We start from the raw sequence: 23921 nt of genomic DNA on the forward strand, positions 1-23921 counted from the left end.
GGTCCAGTTTAAGAACCCATTGTGGCCCTCGAGTCAAAAAGTTTGCCCACCCCTGGTCTAGGGCCTTGAGGATGCCTGACAATACTGCCATGGAGTATAATGAGAGCAAAGATAGAGGTATGAACCAGGCATGCTTTTGGCATCAAGGAGGAGTGATCAGTTCTGGAGAATGAGTGTCAAAGAAGATGCTGGAGTGGGAACCTGAAGGATGAGTAGGACTTGGCCAATGGGAAAGCAGGTGCTGGAGACTTTCCAGGAATGGAGAACTGCTTGTCTTTCAGTCCTGGACAGCGGACAGAATTCTTTACCTACCCATTAGCTCCGCTTCTCTCCTTCTTCCCCATTAACAGAACCCTAGTTTGGGACAATCTCAAGGAATACATGTTCCTTCCCCAGACCCAGGCTCAAAAGCCAATCAGGAGCCAATCATGGCCATTCCTTTGCTCTTTGCCACTGACGGGTCCAGAGCGGGCATATGACCACATTCTGATCAATGAGATATAAGGGGATGCCTGCTTAGGGCCTTCCCTTTGCACTTAAAAAACTCAACAGTTTTTCTCGGAGAAAGACAGTTTTCCCCTTCTTGTCTTGAAAACTAGTACAGTATCTGCAGCTGTCCTGGCTAGCTTATGACAGAAGAAAGATAATAAGAGCCTGAGGGCTCTTTGATAGTAACAATGAATAGCAACCAATACTGGTAACAACTAGACTCCTGTGTGGGAAAAAATTAACCCTTATTTGTCTATGCTACAGCATGTTTTCCCCTCATAACTAAACATATTACAATTGATCTACATAGCTTCTATAAACAATTTTTCACAGATCTCCCCAGTCGTACCAATGAGATCACATGACTATAACCCTGAGTTGTACTGGCTGATTATCCCTGACCTACATAACTCAACTCTTCCCTCCAATCTCTCCAGTCCTTTCAGGAAGACCCCAGGGGAACAGCTTTGAGAATGTGGTTTCCTCCTTCTACTCTGTATCCCACCCCTCACCCCACCTCTGCCATGCTGAAACAGTATTCTATGCAAAGCTAGGAGAAAGCCCTTCTCTCTGACTCTATTTCACTCTTTCTAGACTAGCCCGTAGTAGTATGAATGTCCTGGGTGTCATAAACTTTTGGCCAAAGTGCATCTTCTGTCTCCTGTCTAGCCCTGCTCTCTATAGGGGACTGTCTGAGGAACAGGAGTCCGAAGTCTTTATGTCTTTCCACAGAAGCCAAGCATCAACCTCCTCCTTCAGACAGAACAGAACAATAACAAAAGCTCGCAGGCATAGCCACCCATGCCAATAGATGCCTCAGAGTTCAGGCTTACTGGCCCCTCACAACTATTCTCCAATTAGCTCATCCCACAGCACAGTTACAGCTGCACATAAAGAAATGGGAACATAATAGTGCAAAGATAGGTAGGCAGGGCCCTCATATATCAAGTAAGGAAGTATAAGCTGCAATTCCTGAGTAAGTGCTTCCCAACAAGTGTGACATGAGGTGTACTGAGATACTACCCTGGCCTCTGAGCTGCTGTGACTGCGGGCAGAGCCTGGCAGCCAGAGCCCTTGGGCTGTCACTTCCAGCAGTGAGTGGCTTTGTGTGGATCTAGGTGGCTGGAGCCAAGCAGAGGGGCCTGATGAGGCCATGACCCAAAAAGATTGGGAAACAATGAGGAGTCACTGAAAGATTTTTAGCAGGCAGTAACCTTTCCATTTTGGAAGAAAATAAGAGGGCAGTGCAAAGACTAGATTGGAGAGGTGGACAGTGGGCCTGGGACCAAGAGTACCAGTCTCACCTGAAACAGCCCAGGTATGAAGAGATGAGGGACCAAATGAAGAAGTAGGTGTGATAAAATGGAAGGAACCTGGGATATGAGGAGTCTTAAGGAGATAAAATCAATGGACTTGCCTATTGGTTAGATACAAAGGCAATGGTTCTCAACTTTCTGGCCCTTTAAATACAGCTCCTCATGTTGTGACCCAACCATAAAATTATTTTCGTTGCTACTTCATAACTGTAATGTTGCTACTGTTATGAATTGTAATGTAAATATCTGATATGCAGGATGGTCCTAGGCGACCCCTGTGAAAGGTTGTTCGACCGCCAAAGGGGTCGCGACCCACAGGTTGAGAACTGCTGATATAAGGGGAGTGGAAATATCCAGGATGACTTCCATCTTTTGGACCAAGAACCTGGGTGAACAGTGGTGTCAGCCAGCGAGATCGGAAACACACGAGGGAAAGGTGGAGAAGAAAATTGTTTTGAGATGCTGTAGTGTCCAAGGGAGATAGCCAGTGGGCATTTGGACATGTAGATCCCTGGTGCAGATTTGAGAGTCTTCAGCAGATGAGTGACGGTAGAAGCCCATAGGCACTGGCGGTACTGATGAGGGAGAAGAGAGCAGTGGTAACAGAGTGCTAAAGACAGAGCAAGCAATAGCAGCTCAAGTCAAACTGGCTTAAGTCAAAGGACGGGGTCTGAGCACTCAGCTCTTCTTGGTCTCAACCAATCTTTCTCTCTCTCTCTCTCTCTCTCTCTCTCTCTCTCTCTCTCGTTGTCTCTCTCTCTTCTTTTGGAATGTTGGCCTCATTATCTCAGACAGGACTTTTCTACTAGGCAAAAAACAAAGTCACTGGTCGCCCCAGGTTTTTCACCCCAGTGATTTTTTTTTCTTTCTTGCACCATCTATATAACAACCCTGGCTAGAACTCTGATGGGCTTTGCTTGGGTCACATGACCTATTCTTAGACCAAACGCAGTTACACTTGGATTGGTCAGGCCTGGGTCATGGGCCCGCATCTGGTTGGGGGCAGTGTGCAGTGGCAGGTTCTATTACCAGGAGAAGAGGGGTGGTAAAACTTTCTGAGCAGATATAGTTACCATGATCCCCTACACATCAACATTTAAAGACGTAGGTAGAAGAAGGGGAATCAGTGAAGGAGACAGAAAGTTGACATGTCAGAGTAAATTATCAGCTTTTCAGAGGCCAAGCACTGTGTCTTGTTCATATCTGTTTCCTCCTCCCCCTACAATTTGGAACCTAATGCTGTGCCTATAATCAAAAAGTGTATGTGGAATGGATACATAAACACTCCACATGAAAAGCAGTGGGGATTTTTTCAAAAGATGTAACAAAGACTGACACCCAGAAATCCTATTTGGACAATATACAAAAGCACAGTTTTAAGTAGCTGGCCATCACTGACATGATTTTGAATAGATTCCCTGAAAAGAGCTTGTCTTTTCCATGATTTGGATGAAGCCACCATATCAGTTTGGGCCCAAATAGTTACAGCAGCTGAGAATTTGATTTGGGAAATGTCTAATGGAAATCAGGGTTGTTCTTTTAAAGAATGTTTTATTGCTCTGTTCCAGGGCTGACTCTAATTTCATGCTGCATTTGTAAGTCTATAGACAAATACCTTAATTACTAAGGATGTCAGATATAAATAGGAGGCCTAATCACACCTGTATTAATCGGTGACATACTTGCAACTTTAGGGGACAGATGCCAGGGAAGAATGAAAGCTGGTGAGCCATAGTAAACCACCCTGTAGGTAGTGAATGTGTCCTTTTTTTCATGTCAAGTACCTTTTATATCCACTAGGGGGAGTCGTGCTGTGCATCAAAGCTTGGCTGTTTCTATGTATAATGGAATTACATACCATGAAAACTTGTCTATTGATGGGGTGGATCGTCCTCTCTAAAGTTCTGAGAGATCTGGCATGTTGTCATTTTTTCCCCAAACAGATGAGAGAATGTTATTCAAGGCGTGTTAAAGAAAATCAATTGTTTAAATCCTCACTGAATTTAGAAGGGTCCACTAACCATTTTAGATGAAAGTTTTTATAAGACAGAAGTTTCTATCATGAAAAGTAGGGTTTTTATTTCCTATAATCTTTGCTTATTAAAAATATAAAAGGCTGAATCTGTGTTGTTTCCATTTTAAAGAGTTTTATTTTAAAGGCTTGCTAGACACTAGTGTAATCTTAGTGCTCAGTGGAATTCTTAAAGTATTATTGGCACTCAGTTGATAATTATTATAATTATTATAAGCTTGTCTAATGTAATTACAGTATAAGAATTTTTCCTTTTCAACACAAAGCCATTTTAAAGCAAAGTTTGAAAGGTGCCGTAAATTAACATAATTCAAGTGCAATACTCACACTTGCATTCAGTGGTAACTCCTCCATATTGTCAAAAGTATTTTTTGTGGCAGACTATTCCTTTTCTATTTTTGTGTTCTCTGTTTTTGCAAAGATAATCAATTCACAAATTGGTATTTGGAGATGAGGTCCTTAAAAAAGCAAAGGAAGGTCATTAGGGTGGGTCCTAATCCAGTATGACTGGCATTTTATAAGAGGATATTTGGACAGAGATATATACAAACGGAAGACCATGTGAAGATGAAGAAAGAAGGTGGCCACCTTCAAGCTAAAGAAAGAGGCCTCATAAGAAACCAACTCTGTCAACACCTTGATCTCAGACTTTTAGTTTCCAAAATTGTGAAGAAAGATTTTGTTGCTTAAGCCCCAAGTCTGTGGTATTTGTTATGGTGGCTCCAGAAACGAATTCAATGGGGTAACATGGCATTTGAGCCCTGATGTCTAATAATGATGATAATAATATGGTGATAATATCATTATTTATTGAGCACTTCCTGTGTGCCAGGCATTGTACAAAATGCTTTATACACATTATCTCATTTAATATGTTTTAAAATTTCATGAGATAGATGCCTTTTATTTTTCAGCCCCATGCCAGGGTACAGGACTTGATGAGCCAAAGACGAGCTAGATTTCAGTCCCTCTTGCCCCGATGCCCTTGTGCAGGGTTAACCCTTTGTGGTGGCCCACTCTGTCCCCAAGCACTTAATCGTTATCTTGGACTGCCCCAGGGGCTGAAGCGGGCTACACCACCGAGGAAGGAGCAGGCGGGTGCCCGCAGAGATTCTGAGAGCTGGGCATGCAACCTCACCCACTCCGCAGTTGGCAATGAGGCATGTGGGAGTTCTAGGTGCTGGTGGGAGGGCTTCCAGGGGCCCTGTTTCCAAGGCCTTGATTCAGCCAAGTTCTGCGAATTCACCTCAGAACAGCTCTGTCTCCATTTCTCAGTCAGCAAGAAATCCAAGATGCTGTCCTATCACCGTCACCCCTGCACCGCCCCCCAAAATCATGGAGACTGAGAACTGCATCTTTGACTATTCTACTATGAACGTGAGTGTGCCTTTCTTCACAATGAAAGCTCCTGAATGTCCCAAATTTGCAGCTTTCATGGTGAGGGAAAACGCCTGACAGTGTAAATAATTAATCACCATGAGGAATATCCAATAAGTGAGGGGAGTCAGGTTTCGAATTGGTTCAGATGATTAAGGTGCAGAAGTCACAGCAGGGTAAAAATAAAGCACCCTCTGAAAAAGCACCGTCTTTAGAACTCAAGACGGTTTCTATTTCTACTGCAGAGAACAGTGTGTGCCACCTGTCCTTGAGCCATGAAGGCACTAAGAATATCCGATTTATCTTCAAATATTAGTCGGTGGGTGAGGTCTGGAGATGAGGAAGTACGGCAATCTCTCAATAAGCCTGTTTTAATAACAAGGAGTAAAAATGGAATTTCTAGACCGCTGGAGCTCAGACTTAAGGAGAAAGGTCTAAAAAGGAAAAAGCATGTTGCTTCGTGTCTTATTTGAAAGGATATTTCAGATGTGCAGTGGTGTTTTAGAGGTCATGGCCACCCCGCCCCCCACCACCTTCTGAACCTTCAGCCCCCAGTAGTCCTCGCTGACTTTTTAAATAAAGCTTTTACTTTTATGACTTGCTGGCAAAAACATATAATCCTACCCAGTCAGGTTTCCATTTGTCTGTATCACCAGGTTGCACTTAGTGTAAAAAAAAAAAAAAAAGCCTTTGCAAAGGGAGGGAAAATGTAGCTTTCCCAGTGCCAGATTTGGGGAGCCAAGCATGGGAGAGGAAGACGGGGAGTCCCTTGTGCCCAGCAGGCTTTCGCGCTTCCCATCAGTGGAAAAACAATGTACAGATTGAACTATCATCTAGGTCACTTCTCCAGCTGGGTTTGGAGGAAGGTTGGTTCTTCAGCTATGGTTCTGGCAGGAAACAGGTGACACACACAAACAGATACACTAATGAAGGGACCAGGGTGGAGGCACGGGCAGGACGAAGGGAGACCAGTAAAGGCTAGCAACAGAGGGAGGCTTTGGCTCCCACAGGCTTGAGGAGGAGGGCGAGGGAGTGGAATGAACCAGAGAAGGCTGTGACTCTAGCTGTGGCTGCGAGAGAGGGCTGTCCGCAGGCTCCGTGGCCTCCAGGATCTCCCTCCAGCGGGAGGCAGTGAGGAAAATAAATATCTGGACACTCCTCTAGCTACGACCCCTGGATCTGGTGCTGGTGCCTCTCATTGAAGCCAAAAGGTAAGGAATACATCCAACAGTGGTGAATGTCTGAGTGTAGAGCAGGAAGGGAAAGAGTGGGGGAATGGTATAGAGCAGTGGTTAGCAAACTCATTAGTCAACAGAGCCAAATATCAACAGTACAATGATTGAAATTTCTTTTGAGAGCCAAATTTTTTAAACTTAAACTATATAGGTAGGTACATTGTTATTAACTTAATTAGGATACTCCTAAGCTGGCCTTTGCTAAAAACGTCCTCAATCTGAGGGGTCGACCTCAGCGAATGTACCCCCACTTCTTCAAAATAGACTCGCCCAGGCCAAAAACCGACTTCTGCGCATGGGCCACGAAGTTTCAACCGCACTGTACGTGCACGCCCACACGTGGTATTTTGTGGAAGAGCCACGCTCAAGGGGCCAAAGAGCCCTATGTGGCTCGCGAGCCGTGGTTTGCCAACCACTGGACTATAGAGAAGTGGAGAATATCCAAGCACAGGTGGGGACGAAGAAATAAACAGGAGGGACCAGAGGAGGGGCAGAAAGGCAAAGTAAATGCTCAACTTTCTGTGAGATTTGCACCTGGGATTTTGTGCATGAGGCTTCGAGTATCTGAGAGATGCTGTGGGCCCTCCACATCCCCAGTGCCATTCCCAGGGCGGTATCGAGTGAAGCAGCCCTCACTGTGAGGACCACATGCAGAGCTTCCCAACAGCCACAACCCATGCTCAGAGCTGGTGCCAGTTGATTCTTGCCCACCTTGGTGGAAGTGCTTTCTAGGGAGTGGAAAGGACATATGAAAGAGAAGGGGTGCCAGCATGGTGGCGAGCACCAGACCGCTCACGGCCAAGCCCGGCAACTTTATTAGTCAGCTCAGAGCATCGCCTGTCAGAATCTGAAGGAAATAGAACGATGAGTGACTGTGAAGGTATCTGTGTGTTTATCTTATCTTCTGCTATTCAAGAGTTTGAGTTATTATTAATTTGAGGGCCTGGATTCTGGCAGCTCTTCCCTTTGAATGGGTCTATGCCACGCTGTCAGTTATCAAAGGATTCAGGGCCTAGGATTATGCTGACAGGGAGCCTCAGAGCTGTGACGGCAGAACAGAGACTTGGAAAAAGACATTGCATTAAAGAGGGATCAGCATTTTGTGTGTAGTCCTTCATGCCCTTTTGGCTTCATATTTCAAAAGAACAGCAAGTAAAATAAGAGCAGGGACAGCCTTGAATCTTATGAAAAATCAGAGAAAAGCTGGTGGCCAAGAAATTGCTCAGCAAGTGATAGAGATTCACCAAATCTGAAGAAATCATGAACGAACGGATGGTTTTGTGTGCTTCATGCAGGGTGAGCGCCAGCTTGCTTGGAAAAGCAGTGATGGCTGATTTACCATACTTTGCTTTCAAGCAGTAGTGGTCTCAGACTCTTGACCACTGATGGGTCTTGGCAAATTTTTTGAAGAAAGGGCTCAAGAGAAACTTCATGACAGAGTGGTATACTACCTGAGAAGTGAGGTGCTGGGGTGCCAGGGAGAAGTCCTAGACACCACAGTCTCTTTAAAACATTGACATTCAGCCCCAGCTGCGTGGCTCCACTGGTTGGAGTGTCATCCTGCATACCAAAGGGTTGTGGGTTTGATTCCAGGTAGGAGCAGGGATGGGAGGCAACCAATCAATGTTTCTCTCTTACGTTGATGTTTGTCTCCCACTCTTCCTCTCTCTCTCTCAAATCAGGTGAAGATTTTCAAAAATGCTAAATATTAGAACTCAAAAAAAGAATAGTCAACATTTACATCCTTTCCATAGGCAATAGCTCATTTGTCCTAAAGCTGAGTGAAGGCCCTTATTTAGTATAAAGGAAGTCGTTTTGACCTTGAGTAAAAAAATTGTTTCTTTGTCTATCCAATCCATCCTCCCATCTGTAATTGTAACTCTACTGGGAATGACCATGAGCTGTTAAGCCATGAGGTGGGAAAAGAGAGCAAGTGTCATATCACAGGTGACCCCACTTCCACCTACAGAAGGAGCCCCACTGAGCCTCATCACTTTAACCACAGGCAGGGGCACTGTCGCCAGGTGTAAGAATGGTCCACGATTGTGGGGCTGTGTGGCTGGGTAGGGAGGATGTGGGGCTGTGTTCCCTCAGTCACATATTGACTAAGCTGCATTTGACTGACTTCTCCTGTTGCTTGAACTTGTCTCTCAGCATCAATTCAAACTTATTAAATGGCTCTTCATCTTATTTGTGTCCAACCATCTACCCATCAGCAGACTTGAAAGGAGGCTGGCTCATTTCGTTTTCCTATCAGTCACCACAAGGGGCCAGGAGCTTCGAGAAGGGCCCCCACGTGGATGACCACGTAGGTTTGAGCGGAGCTGTGGAGAAAGAAGTGGCCTGTCTTAAGTCTTAGAAGAATAACACATACTATTTAACACACTGGGTAGTGTTTCTCAAATGCTGCCTGGCGGGGGTTGTAACTACGTAGACAAGGCATAAAGAGAATTCATTGACCACCAGAACTAATTTTCTCAGTTGCTTTCAATCCCTGCTGACCCAGTCATCCCTACAGACCACGGTTAGAATTTTTTTGTCAGAAAGGAAACTGAAGCACCAATGATAGCCATCTTGTGACTGTGGCCAATTGCCTACTGAACATTCTTAATGTCCGAGCCTCGACAGGAAACCACTGAATCTCTCACGTCCTGTCCAGCAGAGAGGAGTCTGATTGTGGACGGTCTGGTTAACCCAGATTGCCTCCAGTGCCTGAGGGAGTTGATATTTTCTCATGATGAAGACTTTCCCATCTAGTGAACGCTACAAATAAAACTGCTCGGAATCAGTCGGAACTGCCTGTTTCCGTGGTAGCGAGCCTCTGTCTGGAGGATAGGCCTGCACCATCTTCTTGGGGGGGGGGGGGGGGCGGGGCGGGGGGGAGGTCAGCCAGTAGTGTTTCAAGGAGTTTTGAGTGTGCAATAGTGACATCCAAAGGGATGGGCTCCATCAGTTGGAGAGGGAAGCTTTGTCACCAATGGGATTTGTACCCTTGGCCAGACAGCAGTATCCAAGAAAAAGAAATCAAAGACACACAGCATCCACAGCATGCCTAAATATTTATTCCGGTTGTTTGTACTTCCCACACTTTTCCAATGTGAACGTGTGTCCTGAAGGTGGAGCTTTAGTTCACAGGAAGATTGGGAAGGGGCAACCGTGCCTGCACAAAACAGGGCAGAATCAGCAAAGAATACCTTTATACGCCTCCTAGTCCCCTACACTTTTCACGCCCAAAAGTAGGCACAGATTCGGATTTCTTTCCTGGGAGGAGCCTACATACAACTAAATGGGAGGGGAAAGAAGCTGGCGCTCAGGAGTGGGGCTTATGGTCCCAGTAGAATGGGGAGAATCTAGCCATCAAAGCCATTTGTACTTCTTGATGGTAGTATTTTTAAGATGTTTCTGTTTCAAAATGAGGCAGCAATGAATTGAGTAGTGATCAAAACGCCACACTATAGAGTATGTTTAATCCCAATAGCTCTCAAGATGGTCTGCTACTGATTGTAGCAGCTCTACGGGACTTAGAGAAATTACTCGGTTACCAGTGAAGTAAACCATCTCCGCAATGGAATTGAAGTGTTCCTGCTCAGCACATAACAACACTGCCACAGCCGGTTATGACGGCAGTGACGATCAGTGTGCTCTTCATCACTCACAGGGAAATTTCAAAACACTAGCACACACATCCCCTGCTAGGCCATGATGGGTTCTATGAGCTTCTGCGGATGTTTCTTAGATACTACTTATTCCGTTTCCAGCAGAGCAAAAATTCTTAAAGCATGTCAGGTGGGCAGGGAACGGGGCGCACGGCCTGATTACTTTGGAGCAGAGACAGCGCATCTGATCTGTCTTGCTTACGATCAGATTAACATGAAGTCCGTATCTCAGGCCTTTCCCCTTCCTCCTCCGCCCTCCTCAGGGCACCCCAACCACCATCACCACAGCAGAAACCTTGTATCTCACCGGAAAGCATTTGCTGCCCACCGACAGGCAAAGATAATGTTATCCAACTTCAAAGAAGGAAATTATGAATGGAAAGATGATCCCTCTGAATTCAGAATGTGAGCGTCGCTGATGGAATGATTTGATCCATTAATGGCACATTCGGGGCAGAAACTCACGTTTCTTTTCTGCTTCTTGCTTGAGTTCACCCTTCTTTCCTTACGCCTTCCCGAACTCCTCCTCCTGCCTTATCCCTCAGCTCTGGGGAGAACTCAGAGCACTGTTGTAGAAGTTTGAACCTGGATCAGCTGCTCCTTCAGGAGGGCTCAGCATCTGTAGGAAGTCCACTTACTCAAACCGCCCCCTCCCCCCCCCCAAAAAAAAAAACCGCTCCACATAGATTCTATTTAGAGTTGAGAATTGGGAGAAGACAGACGGTGCACCCTGTCCCCTCCCTGGGGCTTGGAAACAGCCTGGGAAGGGACAGAGATCATTTCCCACAGATGCCTAGGGATCCCCAGGAGCCACTGGTGACCCCCTGGATCACCTGCCAGACTGTAAGGGTGCCGTGGTGCTATCAGCTGCAGCTGGGGCAGCTGGGAGGCATTTGTGTGTCCTCTAGGATGCCCCCTGCTGAGAAATCTTGAACCTTCACCCAGGGGAGGTAGTCATTCAGGTGTGCAGTGATGCAGAAATACAGGGTGGGGCAAAAGTAGGTTTGCAGTTGTGAGTGCAGGAAGCATAATTGATTCTTGTATTATTAGTAGTAATTAATTACTGTAAACCTACTTTTGCCCCACCCTGTATACTGTGCTTCAGAAATTCTTGGTGGTTTTGTGGACAACCAGCTGCTACTTGCCCCCCTAAGGCAGCGGTTCTCAACCTGTGGGTCGCGACCCCTTTGGCGGTCCAACGACCCTTTCACAGAGGTCGCCTAAGACCATCCTGCATATCAGATATTTACATTATGATTCATAACAGTAGCAACATTACAGTTATGAAGTAGCAACGAAAATAATTTTATGGTTGGGTCACAACATGAGGAACTGTATTTAAAGGGCCAGAAGGTTGAGAACCACTGCCCTAAGGGCATTGGTGAGACCTCAGAGGGTCCAAAGTAAAGAACTGGGAAGGGATGAGAGAGAGGGAGGGCAGGCCTCTAAGGAAATAAAGGTACCTGTTCTCGGATTAGAAGGCTGGGAAGGGGAGGGGAGGTTGCAGCATTTAACTTGGGGAACTGTTTGGTCACACCTGTGGAGAATGCTTTCTGGGTATTATTGTAATGGCCACAGGTGGCACTTGGCTAGACCAGGAGGTGTAAGTGGTCCTAGAGCTGGATACAGGTTAGATAGAATCTCAACTCTGCTGTTTACCAGCAGGACCACCCCCACCCCCACCCCCGCGCAAGTTCTCTAAGCTCTGCTAAGTGAGAATAATACTCATTAATTAATAGGGTTGTTATGGGTATTAAATGAGTCTTCTGTAGTGAATTTAGAACAGCACCGGGTACGTAGTAAGTGTTCAATAAATGCTAGGTATGATCAGTAAGGTCAGAGGGTGAGTAGAACTTGAAGGGCTAGGTTTGAGAGCCTGGGACTCCGTTGCCAAGGGAGATTTGAGACCCTTTTCAAATATGGGAGCTCCAGCGCCAGGGATTGTCCAGGATCAGAGCTTTGGCGCCTGCCTTCCGCCACCTCACTCTTCTGACCAGGGAAATGCACCCTCCTTGATAGGGGAGCCCTGGTCCCCCGAGCCTCGGGCTCGTCCCCGTCTCCCGCGCGCCTCCTCAGGGCCTCCCTGCCGCGCTCCACACCTGTCAACCGTCCTTGCAGCCTCCCTGTGGCCCAGCCCCCGGCCTCAGAGGCAACCCTCTGGTGCCTAAGGTCGTCGCTCCCGGAGTCTGGCGTCTCCCCCCACCCCACCACTGCCCCGCTGCTCTGGTAAACAAAACCCTAGCGTTGGAGCAGCCCCGCGGGGGGACGCGCGCGGGAGCTCGCTCGCTGCACAGTTAGCGCGCCCCGGGAGCCCCGGGCCAGCCAAGGGGCGATGGTGGCGGCCCTGGCGGCAGCGGCTGGCGGCTCAGCTTTGTTTTGAATAGATGAAAGAGGCCACCTACACAGTAACCCAAATTATCAGACCTCCCTCCTCCCTATCTCGCCGAATCAAGAGGGGAGGGGAGATGGGCGTGGAGGGAGGGCGGGCGGGCAGGAGGCGGAGGGCGGAGGAGGAAGAGGATGAGGAAGGGGGCCAGTTGCATCCCACTTTCACAATGGGAAAGTGAAACGCACGAGCGCACCCAACCTCTCCAGTCCTCCCCGCCTGCCTCGCTCCCCCCACCTCTTCCCCTCCGCGCCTCCCCGCGAGCGCCAGCGCTGCACAGAGGAACTCTCCGGAGAAGGAGGGCCAGGAGGAAGCGGCGCCGGAGCGCGCAGGGCTTGCCACCGCCGCCGCCGCCGCCGCTGCACAGGCTGCCGGAGCGAGCCCGCCGCGCGCCGCCCTCCCCGCTCTCCTTCCCAGGCGAGCCGCGGGGATGGGGCGGCCGCGGGAGCCCGAGCGCGCGCAGGAGCCGCCGCCGCCCGCGTCTCCGTCGCCGCGCGCCTGAGCCGCCGTCGCCACCTCGCGCCCTGCCCGCGGGCGACCCCCCAAGCCCCATGGAGGTCTCCCGGAGGAAAGCACCACCGCGCCCCCCGCGCCCCGCCGCGCCGCTGCCCCTGCTCGCCTATCTGCTGGCCCTGGCGGCGCCCGGCCGGGGCGCGGACGAGCCCGTGTGGCGGGCAGAGCAAACCATCGGAGCCATCGCGGTGAGCCGGGCGGACGGCGTGTTCGTGGCGAGCGGCAGCTGCCTGGACCAGCTGGACTACAGCCTGGAGCACAGGCTCTCGCGCCTGTACCGGGACCAAGCGGGCAACTGCACGGAGCCCGTCTCGCTGGCGCCCCCCGCGCGGCCCCGGCCGGGGAGCAGCTTCAGCAAGCTGCTGCTGCCCTACCGCGAGGGGGCGACCGGCCTCGGGGGGCTGCTGCTCACTGGCTGGACCTTCGACCGAGGCGCCTGCGAGGTGCGGCCCCTGGGCAACCTGAGCCTCAGCTCCCTGCACAACGGCACCGAGGTGGTGTCCTGTCACCCGCAGGGCTCGACGGCCGGCGTGGTGTACCGCGCGGGCACGCAGAAGGGCTGGTACCTGGCGGTGGCCGCGACCTACGCGCTGCCAGAGACCGAGACGGCGAACCGCTGCAACCCGGCGGCGTCCGACCGCGACACAGCCATCTCGATCAAGAACACGGAGGGGCGCAGCTTCGACACGAAAGAGGAGGGCAGGCTCAAAAGGAGAGACGGGGGCGCGGGCAGCCTGCACTTCGTGGACGCCTTTCTCTGGAACGCCAGCGTCTACTTCCCCTACTATCCCTACAACTACACCAGCGGCGACGCCACGGGCTGGCCCAGCATGGCGCGCATCGCGCAGAGCGAAGAGGTGAAGTTCCAGGGCCAGGCGGCCCTCGATTGCGGCCACGGGCACCCCTACGGCCGCCGCCTGCTCCTCTCCTCCAGCCTGGTGGAGGCCCTGGACGTCTGGGCGGGCGTGTTCAGCGCGGCCACCGGGGAGGGCCAGGAGAAGCGCTCCCCCGCCACCACGGCGCTGTGCCTCTTCAGGATGAGTGAGATCCAGGCGCGCGCCAAGAACTGCCAGTGGGACTTCTCGCCCCAGGAGCCCAACTGCGTAAGTCCTGTCCCGGGACGCTGCCAGGAGCGCTCCTGCTGGGGAGCCGCCGCCGAGGCAGAGAGGGAGGGAGAGCGGGTTGGCATTTACCGGGTCCGGGATTCACACAGCCCGGTGGCCGCCCGACGCCATTCTCACACAGGCTAGGAGGCCTCGGAGACTCTAAAGCAGGGCCAGAGGTCCCCAAAGGGAGTGTAAAAGGGGAGGTGGCGAGGGAAGGAGTGAGGCTCAAAACTCCAGTGCCTGAATCCCAGTGCCGTCCTTCCCTGTCCAGACGTGGGCGCTGGTTTGGGGCTGAGCCTCCCATGCAGCCCCACCCCTCCCCTCCCTAATCGCTAACTCAGGTGTGTGGTTTTAGCTGTCTTGTGGCTTCGACCCCTTCCCAAAACATGGTTACCGAACCTAGTGCCCTCCGCAGAGAAGCCGCTTCCTAAAGGACTTGCGGCCACACCCCAGGCCTTGTGCCCCCCGCCGCCGTAACACAGGTGATGTGGTCTGAAGAGTTGGTAGCCTGCTGAACCTGCGGCAGAGCCAGCCTGGAAAGAGGCTCGCGTTCGGCCAAACAGAACCCTCAGCGCGACCCAGCGCAAGGGGGCGGGGCTGTGGTTCTGCTGAGGGTGCGCTGTGGTCTCCGGCGGGGTGGGGGAGAGGGTGGGCAGGCAGCGGTGGCTTTGTAGGTAAAAGCCTCACCCTGGAGGGGAGAGCAAGAGAAAGTGTTGGGGTGCTACAGGCAGTTTCTGGGCTCCCGATTGCCTGACTACATCGTGGGGCTCCGCGGCACCACCCTTGTGTGGTACCCAACCAGGCAAACAGCACAGGCTTCTCTGGGGTGCCCAGGGCAGCCACAGCTGACTCTTGAGATTGGCATTTCTTTGACTGGAAAATAAAGCAGCGGTTCAAGAGGGTCCAGTTGATGGGGATTATGGAGCCATTGTGCACTTCTCAGCGGCCGTTTTCCTTCCAAGGCTGCTGGCACATCTACTCCACATATGGCTCCTGAGAGCGAGCCTGCTGAGAGCCTCCTTTATAACTGGACGGAAATCAAAGAGCAGGAATTAATGGCTACAGGTGTTGCCATTGTTTTGGCATAAAAGGCGTCAGGGAGGCAAGGGAGCAGTCTCCACTTGGAAAATGTGTTGTGCTGCTACAATTGTTGTGTAGGCACACAGGGGAGCATTGGCTCTAAGGTGTATTAATATGTGTATAGAAAGACACTCCCACCCCACTCACCCCTTTCTCGGCAAAACCTATCTTACTAAATATTAGCCCTATTTTCCAGGGAGAAAAAATAACGTAAGGACTTTGCAAGGCTCCTTAGAATGGTCATTTGCTTGTTCCACCTTGCCTATCTGTTGCATGCTGATAATGCCTTCATTTAGTCACTGGTATACATTTTTTAAAGCATAAATGACATATAATGCATCCTAAAGGACTTCATCTTTCTATACACATATATAATTTAATATTTACTATCTGTCTTTATTAGATCTTTATATTCTATAGTTCGAGTTTGGTGAAAATTATCGCCTTCCACTCCTCTGTTGAAAGACTTGAAAATACCCCCAAATATTACTTTGGGTCAAGCTTAAGGCATACTTGGTCTCTGGGGCTAATGACAAGACAGCTCGGAGGCCCACAGCAGGTAATAACAGTGGAAGTCCAAGCTTTGCCATCTGACAGCTGTGTAGATGTGTGGAGCCAAAACATTTCTCTTGACTGCCTCTCTACCCATTGGGTCCTGGAGGACTTAGTTCCCTTCCAAACGCAGCAGGCATCCTGAATGCAGTCAGAATCCGTGTTTTGGCTCGATCAGGTGTTCCTACTGGTCCTGGGATGAGGAGGGGAAGGGGCAGTGGGAGAGCTGTTTATCATCTTCACGGGAGCTTCTGGGAGAGAGCTTCCCATTGGAAATCAAGCGAGGGATAAACACATGCTGCCAAAAATCTGGAATTGGAAAAAGACATAATTAAAAGAGGTCCCTCCATAGCATTTCTTGCTGCTGTTATTTATTGAGAACTCCCAGTGTGCTCAGAGCTATGTGTTCTGAAAGACGGGGTCTCTACCCCCTGAGCTTGTCATCCAAGTTAAATAATACACTCTGGTTCAAACAATAGCATGTCATGGTCGCACAGGTGGGAGCTTGGAGTTTTGCTTTCTTTTTTTCTTTTTCTTCCCTCATTTAAGTAAATTTCTTGCTGCTAGTATGCACTAAAAAGCCTTAGTGGAATGGGATTTCAAGAGGGGTTTGAATTGGGGGGGGGGGGAGGTGGTAGTTTTGCTGAAAAAGCTATTTTCTAAACTATTAAATAGGCAGATAGGATACTTCATTCAACAAACATTTGTTTGATGCCTCCTAGTGTGAGCAAGGCTCTGTGCTGGGTGCCACTGATTTTGCCGCTGAAAGGACAATGGCAGGTTGCAACCCCATTTAATGGGGTCATGGGATCAGTGTGCCTCCAGTTGTCACTCAGAACAATGCTGTCATTTGAATGGCATTTGTTCTGCATTTTATTTTCAGGTTTGATTGTGTTTTGGAAAAGGCAGGCTGAATTATAGGTGCCGAACACAGGAGACAGACTTGAAACACCCTAGCAAGAGCCTCAATAGATTCCAACCGCGGTTCCTTCAGAGCAGACAGTCATTTTTGAACAGTAAGCCACAGGCAGCGAGGCACAAGCGGCCCGATGTGCTTGCCTTCTCCCTCTCCTGTTAGAGGGCTTGCTCTGATTTTCCATCTTCAATCAACCATGGGTAGCAAAGTGGCAGGAGCGACTGGGTAGTGTTTCCTCGTTTCTTGGCTCTCTTCCTGTCAATCACATGTTGCTGATTCTCTTCCCCTTCAGCTCCTGCTGAGGGTTCATTTGGGGGATGCTTGTGCCACGAGTGTGTACTACTCAGCCTTTTCACACTGGCCTGTTGCTTTTTTCTGCCTTGCCACCAACTTTGAATCCCCTTTCACAACTCCAGCAGATTAGCTTCAGCTCGTGAACGTGCCAAGGCAGCCGATTTCTGTGGACCTCAATAAATAATAACAGTCCTATAATAATCATGATGATAATCCCGGGAAATACTTGCACAGCGCCTTGCCATATATTATGTCTTGTGAGCCCTCATCAAGTCTGAGGCTGAGTCAATGAGGAACATTCCCATTTATCTGATGAGGAAGCACAAAAGTGCAAAACAGCGGGTGTCAGGGCCCTCCTGCCTAAACCCAGGTCTTGCAATGTCTCCTTGTGTATTTTTTCCACTCTGGTGCCTCTCAAACTTTCCCTTGAAAGTCCCCTGACTGAAAAGGCAGCAGCCAACCTCCCCTAAATGTGGAGTTGAGGTTGGAGGGGGCCCTTTGAAATGCATTTTTAAAACTTCATGTGATTTTTTTTCATTCTATTTCCTAACATATCCGTGTGCTTTGGTTAATATAAAAAATGAATGTTTTAAATTATGTACAAGCTAATTAATTTAATTTCCTCCCTCTCTGAGCGCCAGATACTCCTTGCACACCAGTGCACTTGTAGAAAGTGTTTGTACCTGAGGTTTGAAGTCTGATTGTTCTAGGTTTGTTTAGCTGCCATAGTTGGGTCCTGGGATTGCCTGTGGTTTAAACATGGTGTCCACCCCCTCTGGAGACACCGAGAGTGGTGTTTTCTTATCCTGTTGGCCAACGGGACCAAAGCCTGACATAATTTAGCTGTCATGCAGACAACCACAAAACGCTCACATGCTCTCTGGCAGACAGTAACCCAAGACACTTCTAGCCACTGCATGCAGAAGTGATGTCCCAGGACCACTTGGCAGTGCAGCCTTCTTGACCTCAAAATCCACAGTCTTCCTGTCACGTTTATTCCTCTTTTGGTTTCTGTTATGATCCTGTCTCACCATTTTGCAATCTATAGGCTAGATGGTGACTTTTACCCTCATCTATACATTTTTTGTGCAACGGTGGGTTTTCAAAGCTCAATACCCACTCAGAGGGAAAAAGCAGTCATAGCTACCATCTACTAGATAGCTGTCACGGCCAGGCTTTGTATTACGCACTTTGCATGCCTCACTTGTGGTTGATTCTCACAGCCATTCAATGAGACAAGGACCATAGGTATTATTATGATTTTGTAGGTGATAAAATTGAGGACCAGAGAGCTTTAATAGGTTCCACAGCTGGTAAATGGCAGGTTTTAGGACCTGGGTGGTCTGGCCTTGGACAGCCTGGCACCATGGATAGTGGGTGTCAGTTCTATCCTGTGTGGAGCTAGCTGGGCCCTTGCAACTGCTCTGATAAGATCAGCTGTTTGCAGACATGAGACTTATGATAGAGCAGAGAACCCTGGACCATGAACTGAGTGTCTGGTTCTGTGTGTTTGACCACCTGAAGTTAACACTCGGGAGGTTGTAGTTCTGAAACTGTCAGCTTCTAGATAGTGCTGGTGTTCTTTGTATTCAGGGTTATAATGATCTCAGAGATCATTATAGGGCCTCAAGGGAATGCTCCTTGGACCACAGACACTCTTTTCTTTATCAGCAGCCACAATTAAAATGTAATCCCCAGAAGGTAAGGGACCTTGTAACATTTTATTTTTTGTTGAACCAAGAGTACCTAGCATGTAGTACCTTGTATAGTTGGGGACTTGAGAAGTATTTGTTGAATTAACAAATGAAGGGTCTTGGAGGATCATGTTGGGAATGATTTCTGTACTTAGTGGCAATATTTTCCTGAATCTGGCCACCTCATTCTCCCTTAACTATTGTGTTTTCTTAATGTCTGATGCATCCAGGCCTGTTTTTCCCAGTTTCAGGCTGTCTGGTATCCTCCACTCCTCTGGCTCTTCCTAGAAATCCCCATTCATTGGAATAGCCAGACTTCTGATCTTGCCAATTTGGAGCTTAACTTTGACCGTGGAAACCCAGCATGTTTGGGTCTTGTACGGCATCCTACATAATAAAAGCCTAACATGCAAATCGACCAAACAGCAGACCGACCGGTCGCTATGACACACACTGACCACTAGGGGGCAGACGCTCAACGCAGGAACTGCCCCCAGCCGCAGGCCCTAGGCCAGCCAAGGCAGATGCCAGTGGAGGCCCCCTGATCACCCTGCTGGTCGCCCTGCAGACTGGCCCTGATTGCCGGCCAGGCCTAGGGACCCTACCCGTGTATGGATTTTGTGCACTGAGCCTCTAGTAATTTAATAATGTGCATGATCATGCCTTTCAGTGATAAGAGGAAAAGGGCTTTATGCTGTAGGTAGGGTAATGATTCTCAGAGTTCAGTCTCAGATCTAACAGCATAAGCATCACCTGGGAACTTGCTAGAAATGCAAATTCTTGGGCCTTACATCAGACTTACTAAATCAGAAAATCTGTGTTTTAACAAGCCCACCAGCTGATTCTGAAATACACTCATGTTTTAGAACCACTGCTGAAAGGGAACACAATTTCCCTTGTAGTCCAGCTGAGGCAGCTGAGATAAGAACTTGTCCATTTTTTCAACTCATCCCACTATGTCCACGGATGATCTTGGTGTGGGTGTGGTGGAGAAAGAAACTTTATTCAGTGCAAACAGCTCAACTGAGATACAGCATGGGGAGGCTCCTCTCTGACTAGACAGCTCTGCTCTGCTCCAGCAAGACATTTAAGGTGTTTCAGCTCTGGCCATGGAAATGCAATCTTCTATCTCATCTTAAGTAGAAAGGGAAAGTACACTCCCAGAGCCACAGGGGAGCTGACTTATTTAGACAGAAGTCCCCACCCCTGATACCTGATTGGTCTGTCTTCATGCAAATGAGGACTCCAAATCCTAGAAGTTTGATTGGTTCAAAAGACACTGTCCTGATTGTTCAGAATTGTGCCACTCTGATTGGTTGGTGAAGAAGCTGATGGGCTTACAGCTGCACAGGTCTGATTGGATGTGGAAACCTCAGTCCTATTGGTTGAAATAGGACCCAGGAACTCCTTTATAAGGGCTGGCTCAGATGGCAGAAACACAGTGCAGGCAGGCAGTCCAGTGCAGGCATCTCCCTGAAGTGTAGTTCATGAAGAGGTTCCTGTGTAGGAATGGCTACTAGGCTCTGTTTTTAAAATTTGTGATCAATTAAGCCACTGAGAGCCTTTCTTAGTAGGTATCTTCCTTTTCAGGGTCCACAACTACCTTATATTCCTTATTCTCTTCTAACTGCTCAAAGGGAATACCTAGAAAACCTAAAGCCTTTCCATTTTTGAGCTTGTAGTCTGACTCTCAAGAACCTACAGGTCATAGTTTAATTAGCTCATTCATTCTTGCATACAACAGTCTATTTGCATTTCATTCCAGGATGTAGGGGGCGCTTCTAGAGTCTTCCATTCTGCTGTACACCAGAACCAGTTCCACACATACAAAATCTCTCCAAGGGCCAACTCTTTATAGCGTCAGTTCAAATACTAATTTCCATTTTAGACATAGTTGGCTGCATGAAACAAAAAGCTACTTAAGCAAGCTCAGATAAGGGATGGTGGATTTAGTGGGCAGAAACACATGGAGTTACATTGAAATCTAGGAATCGGAGCAGTACTGTGTAGTAGTTACATGCACAGACTCTGGGGCCAGGTTGTATGGCCTTGGGCACATTGTTTAACCTTTCTGTGTGCTTTGGTTTCTTCATTTATAAATAGGCATTCTATTTGCCTCATGGGATTATTGTTTGGATTAATGAGTTAATATGTCTAGGATGAACACTACTTGACCCATAGTAAATGCTATGTATGTATTTACTATCATCACCATCGTGATTAGTAATGTAATAGGATAGGGTTCCTTGAGATGGAATTGGGAGATGGGTCTGGACTCAAGGCAGCTTGAAGGAGCTTAGCAGCAACAAGTGATGGATGCCCACTCTAAGGTTTCACTGTCAACATAATTAGCAAGGCTCTCTTCCTCAGTCTGGCTTCCAAAAGGCCTCTGCTTCTTCAAACGTCTGCCCCTCAACCCTTCCACCTGAATGTGTCTCAGCCTGCCTAATCCCCACTCTACCTCTCCATGGCATTGGCCCTTCTGCTTGGGTTCCCCACTGGCAAAAACTTTCCATATTAATTAGTTCAAATCACCAGGAAAGAGAATTGTGTCCAACTCACCTTTCACACCAAATTAGAGCACTATTCAGAGTGGGAATTTGTTGCCCTTGGGGCAGACACTGACCCCTGGTCCAATCAGAAGAAGGGGGACAAACAAGTGATGCCCCCAGTAGGCACAGTGGGAAGGTTCTCTTGGATGGAATGATGGAAGAGCTACACTGTGATTACCATGTTGACCACGTAGCATGGTACCACCTCTACCTTGCTTTGAGCTTCTTGATGATCTCTGCCGACCTTGCATACATGGTGCACATAGCTGATGAAGACTGAGGCCTGCTGTGAGAATCCCAGAGTCTGCGGGGGGGGGGGGGGGGGGGCAGTTTGTGGGTATCAGGGTCTGACCTGTTTGTGGGAACAGGGCCATAATAGTAAGATTTTTTTTCTTATCAAATGTACTCATAGTATTTCTTAGTTTAATTTTCTACCTTGAAAATGCAATTGTTATACTGTCTCAAAACCAAATAGTCTTAATACTAACAGTTTTATATTATTACAAGTTGTTATACGGTCACAAGTTATGTTTCACAGCTTCTGTAGTTGATTTTCATATCGGTTTGGCTGTCTAGTCAGTAGTTACACACAGTGTTCTCCTTGGAGAAGTTATGATAGGGACTTGGCCCGAGCGATGCTGGCCCACTGCAGGCCAGTGCTGTTAGGCAGAGGTCAGCAGCTTTTCCTGTGAAGGTCAGCTCTTCAGTATTTCAGGCTTCACAGGCCACATACAGCCTCTGCTGCAGTGACATGGCTTCTGTGTAGGGTGGCAGCAGCCATGGGCCATGTTCCAATTAAGCTTCAGACACGGAAACCCAAATTTTATTTAATTTTCACTTGTCATGAAATATTCTTTTGATTTTTTTCAAATATTTAAAAATATATCATTCTGACCTCATGGTTGGCCATTCGGGGAAAAAACAGGTGGGCCAGCTTTGGCCGACAAGTGGTATTTTGCCGACCCCTGCTGTTGTGGACAGAGAGAAAGACAAACCTTTACAATGCAGATGTATGCAAAAAAATTTAAGAAATAAAAATAAAATGCTGTGTCAGCCTCAAGAAGGGGCATCAAACTCGGCCTGGGAGGACCTAGGAGGCTTCCGAGGGGTGAAGCTGGAGCCAAGTGGGGAAGGCGAGGAAGGGAGTTGTGGAGAGAGGGAACAGCTTGTGCACATGCAGGAAGTTGAATAGGCTTGTGAACCGCAGGTAGCGCACCCGGCCGAGGAGTGTCCAGAAATGAGTGTGCAGGTCCAGATGGCGAAGGGCTTAATGAGACAGGCAAAGGTGGGTGGATTTAACCTGATGGCTCGTGGTTTTCAGACTTTCCAAACCTGGCCTTTAATGTAAATCTCAACCAGAAGCTCGGTATGAGGAAAAGATTAGCAAGTCATCATTGGCCTGCTGCCCTGGCTGAGACCATTGCCACCAGCTGGGACACAGGGTGAAGCAGGGGTTGGGGTTCCCAGACCCTGACACCCATGCCTATCCCTGAGGCATCTCCAAGGACCTTCCAGGACGCTGCCGCGCAGGGTGTGAAAGCATGGCTATGGCTGAGGACGGACACAGCAGGGTTATAAGCAGACAGGGTCTGATTGTGCTCTTGAAAGATTAGTCAAGAGATAGAATGGATGAGGCAAGATTTCAGGCAAGGCAACTGAGTAGAAGAGGAGCCATTGTTTTAAACAAATAATTACTTGCATTCCTATTATGTGCCAAGTACTGTATGAAAACATTTCTCCCACTGGTAAAAGAGTAGACAATAAACATGCAGCACATGAATAAGTTATGTTTATACTAGAGGCCTAGTGCATGAGATATTTGCACTGGGGGCGGGGGAGGGGTGTCCCTCAGACTGGCCTGTGCCCTCTTGCAGTCTGGGGCTCCCAGTGGGCAGTCGGACATCCTTAGTGCTGCCATGGAGGCAGGAGAGGCTCCTGCTGGCCAACCATGATCCCGGCTTCTGGCTGAGCTCCTTCCCCTGTGGGAGCACCTGACCACCAGGGAGCAGTTCCAGTGTTGGGCATCTGCCCCCTGGTGGTCAGTGCGTGTCATAGTGTCATAGCGACTGGTCATTCTGCTGTTAGGTCGATTTGCATATTAGCCTTTTATTAGATAGGATTAGAGTAACTGAGCAGTTACAGAGCACGTACTGTGTACCAAGGGTTCTAAGTAAGCACGTCACCGTTTTAACTTATTTAATCCTCACCACAACCTTATGAGGTGGGTAACATTGTTACTTTCATCTTACGGATGAGGAAACTGAGGCACAGACTGAGGTTGGGGCTGTAAAGGAACTAAACGGGCGTTGGGGACAGTTGCCTGGATGGAGGTTGAGTTGACACCAGGAAGATGAGAATGGATAGTGATGGTCGTCTCCAGAAGGGAGCCACTCCTCACAGACAGGAGAGCAAGTTCAAGGGCTGAAAGGAGGGCACGGCTTGGTCAGTTTGAAGAACAAAAGGTTCATGTGGTTGAGTACAGGGAGGGGGGCAGGGGAGGGTGTACGGGAGGAGGTTGCTGAAGGAAGCAGCGGCCCGATCCTGTATGCCTTGCAGGCTGTGGGAAGGAGATTATTTTTTTCCCCTCGAAGCATAGAGGAGCCTTTGAAGGGATGTGAAATGATTAGATTTGAGTCCCCAATAATGGCTGCCCTGTGGGGAATGGATAAGAGATTGGCCCCCGTGGGGGCAGGGAAACCGGCAGGAGGCTCCTGAAGTAGTCC

The 23921-nt window shown here is 48.7% G+C and overlaps 1 protein-coding gene across 4 annotated transcripts in view; it reads left to right on the plus strand.

The window, feature by feature from the left end:
- Positions 1–12615: 12615 nt before the first annotated feature.
- PLXNC1 (plexin C1) overlaps positions 12616–23921 on the plus strand; it is a 164129-nt gene continuing 152823 nt past the window's right edge. For 3 of the 4 annotated variants that reach the window (XM_059683803.1, XM_059683804.1, XM_059683805.1), the window contains exon 1: positions 12619–14107. In XM_059683803.1, the coding sequence (XP_059539786.1) occupies positions 12626–14107 (1482 nt within the window). In that variant the 5' untranslated portion in view covers positions 12619–12625. Of the gene's footprint in view, positions 14108–23921 lie in introns of all 4 variants that reach the window. The other variant, XM_059683806.1, reaches the window with a different exon arrangement.

The sequence above is a fragment of the Myotis daubentonii genome, chromosome 2 (assembly GCF_963259705.1).
Source record: "Myotis daubentonii chromosome 2, mMyoDau2.1, whole genome shotgun sequence".
Lineage (NCBI taxonomy): Eukaryota > Metazoa > Chordata > Mammalia > Chiroptera > Vespertilionidae > Myotis > Myotis daubentonii.